A 16,719-nucleotide genomic window follows, 5' to 3' on the forward strand; every position below is an offset into this window, starting at 1 on the left:
CTTTAAGGTAAATAAATTATAATGACGTGCATTCGCTTATTATGCACATTTTAAAGTGTATATATCACACTAATCAATGCATTTCATGCATCAATTCGTGGCACAATTATTCAGCAACATAGAATTTATATTATGGCTGGTTTCAACACATAGGGTCACGTCAAAAATGCTCAAATTCATTGAAATATAACCTAAGGGCTCACAACCAAACTGCGTTATCTCTTAAGACTTAAAAAATTAAGTTTCAACAATAAATAACTAGATTCCGGACGTGTTCACCACGATAAGTGATGACTTCGGGTTGAAAGGACCCTTTTTATGTACTAAATTTTTTTTTATTTCCGTAACTAACATTTAAAATTATTGTTATTGACTTCTAAACTCTTCGAACAATAGTTACATTAAATCAAGGCTGCCCATGGAATGCTTCCGGTGCAAGTGAATGTTTGATTGCATTGGACGTTGTACTGTGAATAAACACAGCTGAGTGCATTGGGTGGTGTTATATATATATATATATATATATATATATATATATATATATATATATATATATATATATATGAATGGTTTAAATAAGAAAACAAAAAAAATAATGAGTATTTTATATTAGTCTTCATCTTTTTCTCTATAATGGGCGACTCGCTATAGTTATAGTCCACCTTTTGCTATATAAGGAAAAAGGGAACGAACAAGACCCCATTTTCAACTGAAATAGCCAGTAAATTATAAATATATTTAATTATTCAATCAAGAAACTTGGGGTTTTCACTATATATTATAATTTTTTTGGATAATAAACGAAAATTTATATATGATAGGTAAACTGGTAACACCAAAGATTGGAGGCAGACGCACGAAAAGATGAGAAAAGTGATATCTCCAAGCCCGTTCCATCTTACAACGTACCTCACTGGTTTGTCCAACCACCAGTTTTCTAGACAAACACATGATCGAGTCCAGCCTCAGCTTGGCCAGCTCGAACTTTACTCGGATAAAAAAACTCAAGCTTGAGCCCCGAAAATAAATAGGCCAAGCCGGGTTACATACAGGCCCGGTTGTGGCCCAGTCTGCCCAGGCCGGCCAGGTCTGATGCCCGACGTTATGAACATTAATAACCTTGCCGTTGGAGGGAAAGCTCTTTTAACTCCTTGTCTGTTGCTGAGCAACGATCTTGTGCATTAGGTCAACTTTTTTATTTCTGGGGCACCAATATATATATATATATATATATTTCTTGTTAAGAACCAACTTTCCAAATGTAGAGATATTGATTGTAAGATGTATATACATCTATAGCTTGTCTAAATTTAAATTTGATCGGATATTTTGTTAAAACCAATCCCAAATCCAGTCGGATCTCATTTATTAAAGCCATGTTTTAGTTGATTTTTCAAACTGATGTCGACTTCTTCTTCCATGTCTGACTTTTTTTTAATCAGTTTGCTTGGACATCGGATCCAAATCAAATCCATTGACATTCTCAACAAATTTCGCTGCGTCCTTTTTGGCATGATAAGAAGAGAAAAATCAAGAAAGAAAAGATTGAACTCTATCTTTCATTTGGTTCGAAGAAGGCACACCGTTAGGGACGTAAATGGTTCGGATTCAGATACTAATATTTAAGAACTAGTGTTCAAATCCAACAAGCACAAGATCCGAAATCGATAGGTAATTGAGTTGAATTTTTATTAGATCTAGTTGGATAGCAGATACGGGCTTGGATTCAGTTACGGAACTTCATACCTAACTCAAATTTGAATACTTATCAGATCTATATATTTTTTCTCTTCATCTCGCTAAATGAATTCAAAATTGAAAAAATAACTAGATATGTTTGATCTGTTTAAACTTTAAACCTAAAAAATTATTATAAATTAAGAGTGAGCACCGGGGCAGGCCCGCATGGGTAGTTGGGGCCAGTCCGCAATGGACCGGGCTCAGGTCTGCAATTTGGGCCATGGAACATCATATACGCCTTATATAGCAACGAACTGGGCCAAGCAATGGGGGCATGATTTGAGACTTTGATGTACCGTAATTTTTAATTATTAATACTTCGATTTTATTTTTGATTTCTCTCTGTATGTTAATATAGATATATATCCTTGAGGAATATCGCAAGTTCCTGAAGCTTATTTTATATTGCATTGCTCTATCTTAAATGCACATGATATAGAAACTTTGAACTATCACCAACCTGGTTATATGCTTCAGACTGGTGCATGAATTTTAGTGTGTCAATCAATAATGACTAAAATACCCTTAGTTCACACAAAAAAAATAAATTTTTTTGTAAAGACAAAATTAAAAATGAAAAAAAAGGACTATGGGGGACCTTACTTTTTAATAATGTATACGGTGCACCTAACTTTCTCTCCAACGGTCACAACTGGCCGGAAATTAAGCCAAATTAAATGGGCAGGGTGTTGGACACATGGTCTAGTCTGTTGCCTACTTAAACCTTGCCTAATCCGGCCGGGAAATAAATGGGCGGGCCCGGCCGGGAAATAAATGGGCAGGGTCAGTGGTAACAGGCCTGGTGGTGGCACAATCTGCCAGGGCCGGCCGGCCATGATACCAAACGGTGTGAATATCAATTGACATTATGTAGGTCAATTTTTATTGATGGTGCACTAATATGTACGTTGTTTTGTTGAATAAAGACACCATCATGTAAATATATGTGTTTCTTTTATTGAGTTTCTACAGAAGTGCTAACCTCTCACATGTGGCCTTCCAAAGTACCTGCAAGATTTTATTATATATTGTGCACAGCTCGTCCTTAAATCTGTTTTTCCGATCAAATATGGTATTCTAAATGTGGAGTTTGGTGTCGCTCGTCTGCTGGCATCAAACAGTAGCAGGGGCAGAGCCAAAAGAAATTTCGGCCCATTAAATATATAATCTCTAATTTTTAAAGGGCACCTGTATGTTAATGAAAAAAACTGTAATAAAGCTTTAATAAGAAAATAAACACTTTGAATGAAACCTGTGTGGGCAACTGCCCGTACCTACCTGCACGACTATGCTTAAATCTGTTGTTTTGATCAAACCTGCTGAACGACCCTGCTAGAGGATTTTGCTCCCGATAAATTAATCACAAATATGAGTACAATCAGAGGATATTTTTACTAACGAAAGAGTGGCCTAAGCATATCTAAAGCAACTATTAGTGGAGCTTTAAATTTTTTTTGGTGGGAGCACTCATTCAATACCTTTAATTTGTTTGGGGCACTTATATATATAACAATAAAATATATCAAAATATTAACATATATATTAAACTAATTTTGTGAAGCTGGTGTGGGCAACTGCCCACACCAACCACCATGTGGCTCCACCACTTAAGGTGAGCTATGACCACATCAAAATCAAGTACCCTGAAATGGTCAGACAACAAAACAACTAAGTCAAAACTCGAGCATAAGCAAGATAATCCCACTAGAAGGCTCGCTCTGGCAGCAGAACAGTAAGTGGGTCGATTTGAGGATTCAAGAACACTTCTTTCCCCTCGCAGCAGCCTTTGAGGCAGTTGGATACCCGGCTCGATGCCCAAGTCTAAGTTTAGCTATGGCTTTTGATTGGAGGCAAGAAGAATTTTGGACCAACCTCAATGTCCCACATCGATTGGGTTTTTGGACAATGTTAGTTTTTGGAAAGGTAAATGTACACCATATTCTCCCTCATCTAGATTCTTTGCCTCATAAGAGATGAATTTTCTTCCCCTTTAGCCAGGTAGAAAATTTGAATACATACATGCCCCACCTAAAGGAGAGGCTAGTTGTTTGCACAACCAGACTTGAATTAACTTTATTTCCTTATTGTTCCTTTCAGCAGCAATAATGTTGGAATCCTATGCAACTTCACAATTTTCCTATATTCCAGCCCTTTCTTGACAAATTTACACGAGAAAAAGATGTAGTTGATGCTTATTGTTCCTATATCCTTATAATCAATATATCCCTTTAAGTAGTAAAAAAGTATTTTCAGTTTTTTTTGTCTTGCTTATAACGTTATTATCTTATAAACATGATCTCATACTTATGTTTGTGTTATCTTATGCATCCGTTTGTTATTTCATTACCTTATAAAACTTTTGTTATCTTATAAACATTATCTCATACTTATGTTTGGTGTTATCTTATACATTTCGTTCATGCATTATCTCATAAATATTTTATTATCTCATAAACATTATCTTATATTTATGATTAGCGATATCACTTTGCATCCATTTGTTATCTTATTATCTCTTAATCTTTTTATTAATCTTTTTATCAATTCATAAACATTATGTCCTATTAGCGTTATCTCGTACATTCATCCGTTAGTGATCACATAAATCTTTGGTTATCTTATGAACATTATTTTATTATTATTTCATACATACATATATAATGATTAGGCATAAAAATAACACCTCCAACGTACACTGGTTATGTAAGTGGGGGTGGGCGGGTGGCGCAGCTAACTCTTGCTCTACCAGACTAAATTAATTCGACCTTTTCCTAATGTCCACTGAACCAACCCTACGATCTTCTTCCCGCCACCGTGAATTCCTCGAAAACACCAAGAATCTTTCCCTTTAGCTTCCATATTCCAGGAGCTTCTCAAAGTCCACTGAACCAACCCTACCATCTTCTTCCAGCCACTGTGAACTCCTCTAAAGCACCAAGAATCTTTCCGCTTTCATATTCCAGGTTCACATCTCTTAGCTCCTTCAACCCGCTGCCTCCTTCAAGGATTCGTCTGCAAATCCTCTCCCGAGCCACGGCAGAGTGCCGCTGGTCCCTCCCCAAAGGAAAGCTGACATGATGGAAGTGTTATTTGGAGCATATTCATGGCTCATAGCTCAGGAAGTGTTCTTCTTAACAAACTATCCCAAAGGGGTGCGACTCTATCTTGTGTATCTTTTTTATCAATAAAATGGTCGGAGGTCTGCCCTATCCTCCAGCAGATTTGATTCTGAAATTGGTTAGATTGGTTAATTCAAGCCAATTCTGACAAGAGCTTCGTATAACCATTATATAATTGCCCCATTTTTTCCATAATATAAAAAAATTGAATGCCTCAAGAAAATTGTCTAAAATTCAAAAACATATTAATGTTTCTTCAATTGCCAAAAGATAACATTTCTCCTTTGTTACTGGTCTCTATAAATTCTCATAAAAATGAAGCTGCTTGCTTCCTTTTGAAACTTTCCTCTAAGGTTCATTTGCTTCTGCGACTTCATGTATAATTACCGAGAATTTTTCAGTTCAAATGCGAAAATGATAAAAATGTACATTACTTTTGTAAAAAAAACTAAAATGCCCCAAGCGCCGTCCTCCTTCCAGAATCATCTACGTTCACTGGTACCAGGACAACATGAACAATTACATACCCAAAACGTTCTGTTAACTAAGAACTTGAAGAAGTGACGTGGGCAGCCCGTCCATGGCCGACCGGAGGTCGGTCGCGAATATCACGTCGAAGCTTGCTCTGATCAGTGGCGGATAGAACAGCCACGCCGCCGTCACGTAGAGCACGGCCATGGTCATGAGCAGACTGACGAGCCGAGGGAGCTCGGGAAACCCGACGACCGACTTGAAATAGAGCTCCCCAGAGGCGAGAAAGCCCTGCAGCACAAAGAAGGCGGCCCACTCCCATGTCGGCGGCTCGAGGGTCAGGTAGTACAGCATGAGCTCGTGCATGAGCCCAGACACCAGGAAGGCGGTCAGCATCGCCGCCAGGCGCGCCGTGCTCGAGCCCACCAGGCGCGACCAGGCCCAGCGGGCGGGACAGTACACGGCGGGCCTGAGGATGGTCGGGACGGCGAGGTTCCAGCGGCGACCCCAGAAGTCCGCAAGCGATGTCGCCCGGTAGGGCTGGTCGACCTGAGGCTGGAGCTCCAGGGCCAGAAGCAGGCGCGCCGGGACGGCAGAGGCGACCAGGAGTACCTCGAGGTTGCAGAACAACACCAGCGTGTAGAGCACGGGGAGGACGGCGGCGCGGTGACGCTGGGCGAAGTCGCTGGCGCAGGCCTTGAGGGACGGGACAATGAGAGCACAGGCGAGAGCGAATCTGGGCAGGGTCCTCGACAGAAGGGGGCGCCGGTCATTCTCAGGGTGGGGATGCACTTGCCTTGGGTCGGACTGTTTGGCATCGACGGGGAGGGCGGCGAGGGCGAGAAATCGGCGAAGGGAGTGGCGGTGGAGGGGGAGGGGACCGGAATCGAAGCAGAGGAGGAGGAGCTTGAAGTTGGACATCCAGGCGAGGCAGAAGGCGGTACCTCCGCGGAAGTGGACGGATGAGATTTGCCAGGGTAGCAAGAGGAAGAGGTAGACGATGGGGAGGGTGGCGATGAGGCGGGGGAGGTTCTTGGGCAGCCTGGAGACGACGGTGTAGACGTAGATCAGGGCGGCGATGGCCGAGATCCACACTCTCGCCACCGCGTTGAGGTCGCTCATTCTCTATCTCTTTCACACACACACCACGAAGATGGGAGTGATCTATCTCTTTCCCAAGCAAACGGCGACTGAGGTGAAGGAAGAGAAAGAGAGAATCCCTCTCCCTCCCAGATAGCGTCGGCCATGGCCTATGCCGAGACATTAATTGCAGAAAATGTTACTGTCAATGAGGTGTCTCTCTCTCTCTCTCTCTCTCTCTCTCTCTCTCTCTCTCTCTCTCTTATATATATATATATATATATATATATATATATATAAAAGTTATTATACAAATAATTTTATTTGTTTATATTTTAATTTTTTTTACCAAGATTACATTGAGTGAATCGATCTACTAATAAAAACTCCATCAAAACATTTTTTGAAACGATCAAAAATTTTTTTGCAATTTTTTTTTTTTAAATTTAGAGTGGAGCTAGTTTTTTATTAAAAGACCTAGTTTCAAAATTTTACACCGACTGAAATAAATTTTTAAAATTTTTATATGACATAATTAAATTTTTTAAAATTACATGAGTCTTTTTCCTGGCTCTACTCTTGGTTCTACTTGTCCTACTAGTCCAACAGATGGTGTTGTTGGTCTAAGGGTGTTGTCGTTGATCACAAGATAATTTGTCCTCCCACAAACTTCTTTGACTGACCAAGAAACTTCCTACATCTTAAGCAGACTATTTTTTATTTATATATACTGTTATAAAAAGTAGGAAATTACTGCAGCACTCTTTTTTTAGAATCGCATAAAATTTGTTTTGAACTGATTCACATGAGAAGGATTCCTTAAAAAAATATTTCAAAACTCATATTTAGATTTCTTATTGTTTTATCCCCGTCGACATTATGGCGTACACGGTGGTGCATTACAGAAGGCCAAACAAATTGGAACTACATATATTATGATTTAGTTTTAAATAAATATTTTATTTTTAAAATCTGTTAGATTCGGTTCAAAAATCTAGATTTAGATTTGGATTCGGATCTAATTGTAAAAATCGGATTTAGATTGTGAACTCAACCACGGCGTCTTATTCAAGCTTTGTCTACTACAGAACTTCAAATTGTCATGAAAATATATGGAAGCAAAAGTAACATACTTCCCTTCTGTTATATGACACACTGAAAATAATCTTAGTACCAGTCTTTTAAAAGTTTTATAGGATCTAAACTCACAGTTTAAAAAAATTGGGCAGGTAAATTTTAATTTTTCAAAATGTGAAACGGTTCTTCTGTGGCCCCTGGGTCCGCCACCGGGTTTCGCGGTGCTAGGGACAAAAAAGTTTGTTTTTCTTCATGATATGTTACCTCACATTTGGAATATAATGAAATGAAGGACAGAGCTGTCCGTTCCATTTATTTATTGTAATCGTACAAATCCAGAATTACATATTTGTGTCACACTTTGGTCGAACCACATGGCATCCAGATGAACCGTCAAAAAGGATATTGTTATATTAACTTTTTGAAGAATTGAATATTTATACGAAATAAAAATCTAAAAAATCGGTTAATATGATAAGAGTAATAAAAAAGTATGTGAAACATAGCCCTCATGTATCTGGCTTAGAATCAAATTGATTTTTCACAAATTCGATTAGAGATGGGCTATTAAGCCCCATTTTTCACAACAATCAAAATGCCATCTCCGAAAATTTGGCAGTAGGTCTATCGGGTTCAGATTTAAGAAATGACATCCAATAAGGATTTCGATTTGTATGTACATAATTATTTGATTGAATTCTGATTAGGTTTTAAATATATGTTCTATATGTGATGCTTTTACATTTTGAAAATCAATCAAATTCAATTCAAAATTCAAATTCAAATTCAAATATGAAAGTAAAATTGGATTCGAATTGGATTCAAATTATGAAATTGGATTTCAGATTCGGATTTAAATATGAATTTTCTTCATTCCTGGACGGAGTGTTTACTACAAATGAAAAGCCAAAACCTCTCTCATTCTCTCCTTCTTTCTCTCACTGCTGCTCAAAAAGGAAAAAAAAACTCTCACACCGGTTAAAGTGGATTTTCTTCTCTTTTTTTAAATAAATCCACAAATTTTGGCTTATTTCATAAATTCTCAAATGTTGAGAATAATTACCTTTTGTGTGGGTTCAAAGCACACTTGACTTACTTTAATAGATCACTTGTACTTTGTATTCTCTGCATAAGATTCAACGTTTTTATGTAAAAAAAGAAAGTGATTACTGATAATTAGTTCGGAAGATTTACAATCATCACACTAAAGCTTATACCCTTTTATGATTTTTTTTTCTTTTTTTTTCTTACAACTCTACATAACTTTGGCTTAGAAAAAGATTACTCTATCCATGTCCTAATGTAACCTTGGGATTCGAAAGAATAGACGCATCTTCCAAGCTTTTCAAAAAAAAAAAAAAAACTGTAAATGAAGCCATTTATATAATTTGACAATTATTTTTCACCTTGTTTTGCCGGAGGCAGCTCTGTTGGCGGCACCTTGTTAATCTCTCTTTCCCTGAGCGCTTATTCTGATTTTTCAGAGTTACAATTTTCTCTGATATGATCTTGCATATCATATCAGAATAATCTGCAATCGCTGCTGCTACTGTTGCAACAACAACAATGGCTCGGGTTTAACAGATTTCAGATCGCTTCAGTTTACTCTGAACTTGAAAAAGAGACGTTGACAGCGCGCCCATGGCGGAACGGAGCTCCGCCGCGGCCATCGTCTCGAAGCTTCCTCTCATCAATGGCGGATAGAACAGCCACGCCGCCGTCACGTACATAACGGTCAGAGTCAACAGCACACTGACGAGCCGAGGGAGGCTCGGAGCGCCGACGACCCACTTGAGGCAGAGCTCCCCGGAGGTGAGGAAGCCGTGCAGGACGAAGAAGGTGGCCCACTCCCAAGTCGGCGGCTCGACCATCAGGTAGTACAGCATGAGCTCGTGCATGAGCCCAGACACCAGGAAGGTGGCCAGGGTCGCCACCAGGCGCGCTGGGCTCGAGCCGACCAGGCGCGAGCAGGCTGACCGGACGGGGCAGTACACGGCGGGCCTGAGGATGGTGGTGACGGCGAGGTTCCAGCGGCGGCCCCAGAAGTCGCCGAGCGACGTCGAGATGTAAGGCCGGTCGAACTGAGAGTGGAGCTGCACGCCCAGAAACAGGCGAGCCGGGACGGTGGCCGCGCCGAGGAGGACGTCGAGGGGGGCGAACAAGACCAGCGTGTAGAGCAACGGGAGAACGGCGGCGCGGTCCGCTGGGCGAAGTCGCTGCCGCAGGCTTCGACGGTCGGGACCGTCAGAGCGCAGGCGAGCGCGATTCTCGGAAGGGTCCTGAACAGAAGCAATCCCCGATCATTCTCATGGTGGTCCTGCACTTTCTTCGGATCGAGCGGTTTGGCCTCGATGGGGAGGGCCGCGAAGGGGAGGAATCGGCGGAGGGAGTGGCGGTGCAGGGGGAGGGGACCGGCGTCGAAGCAGAAGAGGAGGAGCTTGAAGTTGGACATCCAGCTGAGGCAGAAGGCGGTGGAGCTGCGTATGGCGATAGAAGACATCTGCCAGGGGAGCAAGAAGAAGAGGTAGACGACGGGAAGGGTGGCGATGAGACGAGGAAGCTTCGTGGGGAGCCTGGAGACGACGGAATGGACGTAGATAAGGGCCGCCATGGCCGAGAGCCACACTCTCACAACTGCGCTGAGTTCTTTCATTCTCTCTCTCTCTCTCTCTCTCTCTCTCTGAATGAGGTGAAACCTAGATCTCTCTATCTCGATCCCTCAGCTGAATTCGATGATATAAAATAGCGAAGAAAGTACAGAGAGATAAAGAGAGAGAGGAAGAAAGTGGCAGAAAATGTTTGGACAGATTCACAAATTCAAATTTTGAAGTTTTTACCGTATCCTAAAAATGTGTGATACTATGACCATATTAGTTTAGACCAATGAAGACGTACCCTTTTTAGCCGAAGTTCGTTATAGGAGCTACAGTAGTTAACTAAAATACTTTTAGTTTTATCAAAATAAAATTGAAAAAAAATAATAAAAAAAAACTAGGAAGAACATTTCCTTTTTAATAAATTATCAAAAGTCTTTCTCTCCTTAACTGTGCATAACTTTCTCTCAAACAATATTTCATTTTACTATTCAGTTGAATGCAGAACCAATTGAAAGTCGAACAGTTGCCATCCTCAGTCCCACGATACCAAACTTGCTTTTGATGTCTCTTCTCATAATAAGCTTCAACTTGCACACATGGATTTTACAACACAAGCAATTAACGTCCCTGACACTCAACTGTTCACCTACCAGTCTATACATACCATCGCATACCAACCAAATCTGAGCAACACTGATGACATGGGACCGGTCCAAAGAATAAACTATACAGCCAAGTGTTCTTATGTTTATGTCAGTACATTATCAGTATCGATATCCAATATATCTACAACTGTGAAATTGATATTTAGCTTGATTGCACCTGACGTAACGTGAGAACCACATTGTGCAGTTTAATCACTTGATATTTCTTCGCCGTATGCCTCGATCAGATGAAAGTGATAATGCTTTTTGTCTTGAAAATTCAGATCCCCAAATACCACTTCAATCCTCAAGAGCAACGCGATTACTTGAAATCATAAAGCGTTGAAAATTTGGCTTTCTGATCCCAGGCAGTGGCGAAGCTGTCGCCGGACAACAGAATCCAGCCATCGCCTGCTAAAGGCTTTGAAACCTTCGGCGACCACAGAAATCGTATCGCGAGGTATTTTCTCACAGCAGCCTTACATCGTTGTCACCCTAACCACAAGTCTACATCACTCTATTCATTGCAAGAAGTTAAAAGAAGGAAAAAAGATCTCAAGTGTAGGGATGTTCATACTCTTAACTCTATCACCCTTTCCGGATGTTCACATTTCTAATGTTAAATCTTAACTCTTGTCTCCTTTCTGGATGTTCACATATCAGAGTCTAATGTTAACGAAGAAAAATCATATCTGAAATCTGAAGTCTGATTTTACAATTGGAATCTGATATTTGAATTTACATCCGAATACAAATCCAATTTTTTAACTAAAGTCAACTGACTTTCAAAATGTAAGGGCATTGAATATATGATATTTATTTAAAACTAAATATGTTTTGAATCCGAACCTAATTCCAACCATAAGTTTGTGTATCTCTGAATCTGATTGGATGTCATTTCTTAAATATGAATCTTATCTGATTTCTAAATCAAAATATTAATTTGTTTTTTCATATCTAGTTTTTTTTTTAAACTGTTCAAATAAAATATATTGACTCCCATAATTAAAGGTGCAATGATGTGATTTAGGGCGAAAAATTCCTGTGCCTGCTTGCAATCAGCAAATTGATAGACATGCACATGTTCTTCCCTTGGACAATGTTGCAAAAGGACGAGGCTTCTTCCAGACAGAGTGAGCTTCGCAATGTGCAGTTCCAATGATCAGTAAGAAGCACAATGATTTTTTTTTAAAAAAAAAAGGCAAACAGCGGAAAATGTAACTCCAGCTGCTTTTCAAATTAACTACTGCAATATCATTAAATTTTTATACAGCCATGTCCATCACTTACAAGTTCAGCATCCCTAACGATTCCAAGAAAAAGGAAAACAAAAATGAGAAGATACCAGCTAAACATCCAGAATGGTAAAAGTCAATGTTAGGTAATAAGAACAACAGAGGGAAGTAGAAATTTGTACACCTCGACAGAAAGTAACAAGAAAACCAACTAATGCAGCATGAGAAAATGTGCTCTGGCTACTGATGAAGGGGCACAGTGAGAAATGAATCTGTCCATGTCCAGTGCAGAGCTATGAGTTTTTCGTTGCAGAAACAAAACTATAGTTTCGGGGCCGAGATATATTTTTTCAAAATTTTTATATAGATTAAACAGTTAAACTAACATTTTTAAAATTTACATGTAAATTTTTTTTTTTAAAAAATCTGAGGGGTGGCCATGGCCCCTGCCAGCCCTGCCCACCGTCCACCCCTGTCCATGTCAATCTCATCACCTTCATCAGAGAAAAATTTAAATCACCTGACCCACATCCTAGTTCTTATTTGACTATTACATGTTTTGCAGATTTACTAGATCTTCTTATTACTAAACTACACATTACATTGACAGATAGTAAGCTCATTTGTGAAGCATGGAGAGCATGCATTCTAAGAAAAAGAACTGCAAGCCTGCAAGAATGCCATTTGATTATATACTTCTCATAGATTTCTGTTCGGACAGGCACATGACAATGATGGAAGCAAGATTCCTTGTCATTGTGTCTCAAGTCTTTGTGTAGATTTGCCCACTTCTATTTTTCTCTCTGGTACAGCGTAATGAGGAAGATGACCATTTCATCTTATAGTAACCATCTATTTGTTACAGAAGGTCTGGTTAAGTACAACTTCGGACTCCTGCAGAGTGCAGAGTGAAAACAACTACCTGACTGTTCATACAACATTGTTATCAAGCTGTAGGGCTATGAGGAAGGAAACTAACCTTTTGCAACAAGATTGAAGAACTAGGCAACTAGCTGCATAACCAATTTCCCACAGTTTAATCGCATTGATGCATGTGTTGTGCCCACATGGGCACTTAGATATGACATGGATTAATCACAGGTTTAAATTTGATATTCATCTAACACAATTAAAAACAGCGAATAATTTTCACGTGCTTCGAGCTAAATTTTTTACCATCGGATTCTAAAGGATAATACAGATCATACATAGGTATGGTGATACACCAAAAGACCTAGGATTCTAGTGGCTTTCATGCAGAGACATTTTTTTGGAATATGGGTATGCAAGAAAATATGAAAATTTAGAAACTCAAGCTAATCTGGGGCCTAGTTCTTTCCATGAAAAAATAGTACATGCCAAAAATCTTACACATTTACGTGTCTATAAGAAAGTCCAACACAGTTGGCATCTAATCTTTAATATAAAGTGGGAGCCTACATGTAGCTCTGTAGCTCCTTTTCGGATAACCCATCCTGACACAACTGTGGCTAGTGTTATCGGACCAAAAAGAATAAAGGAAATCATCTTTTGACATTCAATAATTTTCTGGCATAACAGAGGGCTCAAGCATTTTCAAGTTTTCTGTAAGAAACATTAATCACACAAAGGTGTTTTCTAGATAACCATGACAAATTATGTTTTTAACTGATTGTCTTTATAATTTAATGACCCAGCATAGTAGAGAGTTGAATGTTGATATAAGAAATTTCATATCCATAGAAGGGAGATCGCAGAGGTGCCTTATTAATAGAAAAGAAATCTTTGAGTCCAAACAGAACAGAGAATTAAAGCAGGAAACACGGAGCTTCATGTCATGCAATATGCAGTGTTAGGCTCTTCCAGCCCAACAGAGCCTCCACATGGCTCTGTGTGATATTCTAACATATAACACCAAAAATAATTTGCTCAGAGGAAAAATTTTACATTGCCCTTCCAACTTAGCAAAACAAAAAGTAACTTCTTGGGCACAGCAACCTAGTTCCACTTGCTAACCATCTCTAGATGTTAATGATTTGCATCTTCATAACCCATGTACAAGATCCATTTACAAGTCAGGTCCACCAGATTTTTTGTGCAAAAGTCAATAAACATGGCACCCAGGGTTCATGTTTGCTGGATACAAGTGTACACACTGAAAAGAAGGCTTGATCAAGACGGGTGACATCGAGAATAAACAAGGAACTAGCTTCCTTGAGAATGAATGTATCACCAGAAAATGAAAATTCATATTCGGATGCCTGCATAGAAACCACTAACTGCAGAAACACCTACAACTATTGACGCCTGCAGCATATCAAAAAAAAAAAAAAGAAAGGAAGATTTCAATGCCAGCACGCAAGTTTGATAGAGCACATGAATATGCTCATGTTATATCATATGCCTGTGTTTGAATGCACTATCATGTAATATAAAAGGTCCAATATACTATCCAACAAGGAAAGTATTTCTTCCTTTAAACTGCTTTTCTTTTGATAGACAAACCGGAATCATATAAATCAAGTTTCACTTTATTCCTCCAGTTACGAACGTTTGCCCCTTATACTCGGTCTTCCCTCCTGAATCATTGTCAACAAAAACCAGACCCACTCTTTTGTGCCCACACAGCTATATATATATTTTTCCAATTCAATCTGGAATCCCAGATCAAATCTCTTATCTTACAGTCACAACAAATAAATAAAAAAAGTTGGCCTTTCGTTTTATAAAAATTAACATCATATCACAACAGTTTATACCAGAATTAACCAACGCAAGAGAAGGTAAAGAAAAAAAATGAAACCAGAAAACATAAAAAGCTCATTGGGTGCTAAACTTTCTTGCTGTTCGCATCATTTAAAGCTAGAAATTTCTTTACCATTTCTGAAAGAACACTTGCAGCACCCCCTGTTTTTTCTCAGTACTCATCACTACTTTCTCTTGTTTCTTTAGAAACTTCTTCCTGGATCTTTTCTATGCTGAACAAAGCAATAAAAACAAGCAGACATCGAGAATCTGGAATGAGTCGCGTGAAATAATTGAAAGCGGGAAAAAGAGGGAACTGCATCTAAAACATTAGCACAAACCTACAATCCTTTCCCTGTTGATTAGTTCCAAGGGCTCCATAGCCCGAACCATTGCCTTGCCTCGGCCTCTGTCATATATATGCAATAGATTTAACAACCCATTACTAAATATGAGGAAGCAGAAGGATCTTACAGTGTCTTTAGGTTGTGTCTGATAAGTGCAGTTGAGGATCTTAATTAGCCCACCGTACCTTAGGTCCGACATATGCAAATGACAGTGAAGAGGGAGACCAATAACAGGGAGAGGGCCGAGATACACCGCTGAGACGGAGGTGGGAGAAAGCAGATGACGGACGGAGAATGCCATTTGAGAAGATGAAATGTCGGAAATTTTCGGAAAGGCGTAAAATGTCGCCGGCAAAAAACGAAACAGTGCGTTTTTTCACCTTCTTAAAAAGAAATCATATTTAGTCCACAAAATTTTCAAAAAATCCCAAATCCTCTTTCGTGCACCCGTTTTCACAAAGACCGTTCTGACTTATTACGACGGCTGAAAACAACGTTGTTAATTCCCCATACAAGCAGAACACCAGCTGAAGCACAAATCTCTCAGCCTCAGCTTCAGGGATTCAGAATCAGATCTTTGAAAGTTGTGCAGTTGCGTTAGAGGATAGGGCCAAATTGTTCCACCTTTTATAGTTTTACAAAGAACAAACGTTCTAGGTCTGTTCAGTGAACTGGTATGGCTTGTGGATGATGAAGGAGATGAGATAAATATTACTGTAATTGGCAGCAGCTACACTATGGTCTTTGATATAGATATTCATGCTCTTTCTTGAAGTGTTGCCATAGTTTTCCTTATGATTGTGCAATAAAGGGTCAAGTTTGCTGCTTTAACTGAACCAGGTCAAGATCTGTCACCTAAAACATGCATTTGGAAATCGGTTGCCGTTTGATCGCTAAATGGGAATTACCACTTCTAAAGCCATTTATGAATCCAAAGAAGCATTTGGTAAGAGTCTTTCAGTTTGCTATTATTGAGCTATCCAACCAAAAGAGCAAGCAAACTGGAAAAAAAGAGAGAGACAGTTCCAGTAAACTGAAGAAGAGAGACTACTTCTCTATAAAGTTTAGACTAAACGAAATTTAGGTTTTCTATTAGTTTATGGAATTCCTTTTTTCTTGTGTGTAATATGTCCTTGATTCAATTTTTTTTGAAAAAAGTTCTAGTATCAAAGCTTGAAGAAATAATCGTCAGGATATTCTCAACTGAATATTCTCTGTTTCTCAACTGAACTTTTGAGCATTTCAGTCTCATAAAACCGAAACAATTCGGGTAGTCGCTTTGGCCTGCTGTAATGTTACATGTTGAAGTTATGGCTATGGACCATTTTTAAAGAAATATGCTCAAAGGAAAAGACAAAAGCATTACGTTGGAATGAAGAACAGTGACTGAAGGAAATGGAAATGCGCTTTTAACCTCCATGAATAAGCATCTCCTACTGTCCTACACTTACTTTCCAGGACAGCAGTTCTCATGGTTTAATGGGAGTTTATGGTCCTCTCCCCATCATCCTACCTTAGCTACAAAGAATGCAGAAATGGCTTCTTCACTTAGTATCATATAATGCTCTGGTTCCAAGTTCACTGCATCTGAGAAGATAGTACATGTCTGATATTACGAAGGCACAGCAGTGGGTGTACATGTCTGATATTACGAAGGCACAGCAGTGGGTCAATCAAATTGAGAT

General features: G+C 39.3%; 2 protein-coding genes and 1 pseudogene across 5 annotated transcripts; all 3 read right to left on the minus strand.

The window, feature by feature from the left end:
• Positions 1–5,237: 5,237 nt before the first annotated feature.
• LOC116257928 (probable long-chain-alcohol O-fatty-acyltransferase 5) lies at positions 5,238–6,623 on the minus strand. The gene has a single exon (XM_031634951.2). It carries the CDS (start codon positions 6,450–6,452, stop codon positions 5,400–5,402), a length of 1,053 nt encoding a protein of 350 aa, XP_031490811.1. The 5' UTR covers positions 6,453–6,623; the 3' UTR covers positions 5,238–5,399.
• A 1,578-nt stretch (positions 6,624–8,201) lies between these two features.
• On the minus strand, positions 8,202–10,315 carry LOC116257930 (probable long-chain-alcohol O-fatty-acyltransferase 5; annotated as a pseudogene).
• Positions 10,316–11,955: 1,640 nt separating this feature from the next.
• Positions 11,956–15,469, minus strand: LOC116257929 (uncharacterized). Of its 4 annotated transcripts, none has more exons than XR_004173517.2 (4): positions 15,220–15,445; positions 15,029–15,096; positions 14,821–14,920; positions 11,956–12,031 (listed from the first exon to the last, which is right to left on the minus strand). XR_004173517.2 is itself a non-coding variant. In XM_031634952.2 (3 exons), exons 1-3 carry the CDS (start codon positions 15,333–15,335, stop codon positions 14,860–14,862), a joined length of 303 nt encoding a protein of 100 aa, XP_031490812.1. In that variant the 5' UTR covers positions 15,336–15,469; the 3' UTR covers positions 14,644–14,859. The 4 variants fall into 4 exon arrangements, 1 of the variants encoding a protein (XP_031490812.1); XR_007573895.1 differs by lacking the exon at positions 11,956–12,031 and adding an exon at positions 12,039–12,857 and having other exon boundaries at positions 15,220–15,444; XR_004173516.2 differs by lacking the exon at positions 11,956–12,031 and having other exon boundaries at positions 14,644–14,920; positions 15,220–15,415.
• Positions 15,470–16,719: the final 1,250 nt, after the last annotated feature.

The sequence above is a fragment of the Nymphaea colorata genome, chromosome 7 (assembly GCF_008831285.2).
Source record: "Nymphaea colorata isolate Beijing-Zhang1983 chromosome 7, ASM883128v2, whole genome shotgun sequence".
Taxonomy (NCBI): domain Eukaryota; kingdom Viridiplantae; phylum Streptophyta; class Magnoliopsida; order Nymphaeales; family Nymphaeaceae; genus Nymphaea; species Nymphaea colorata.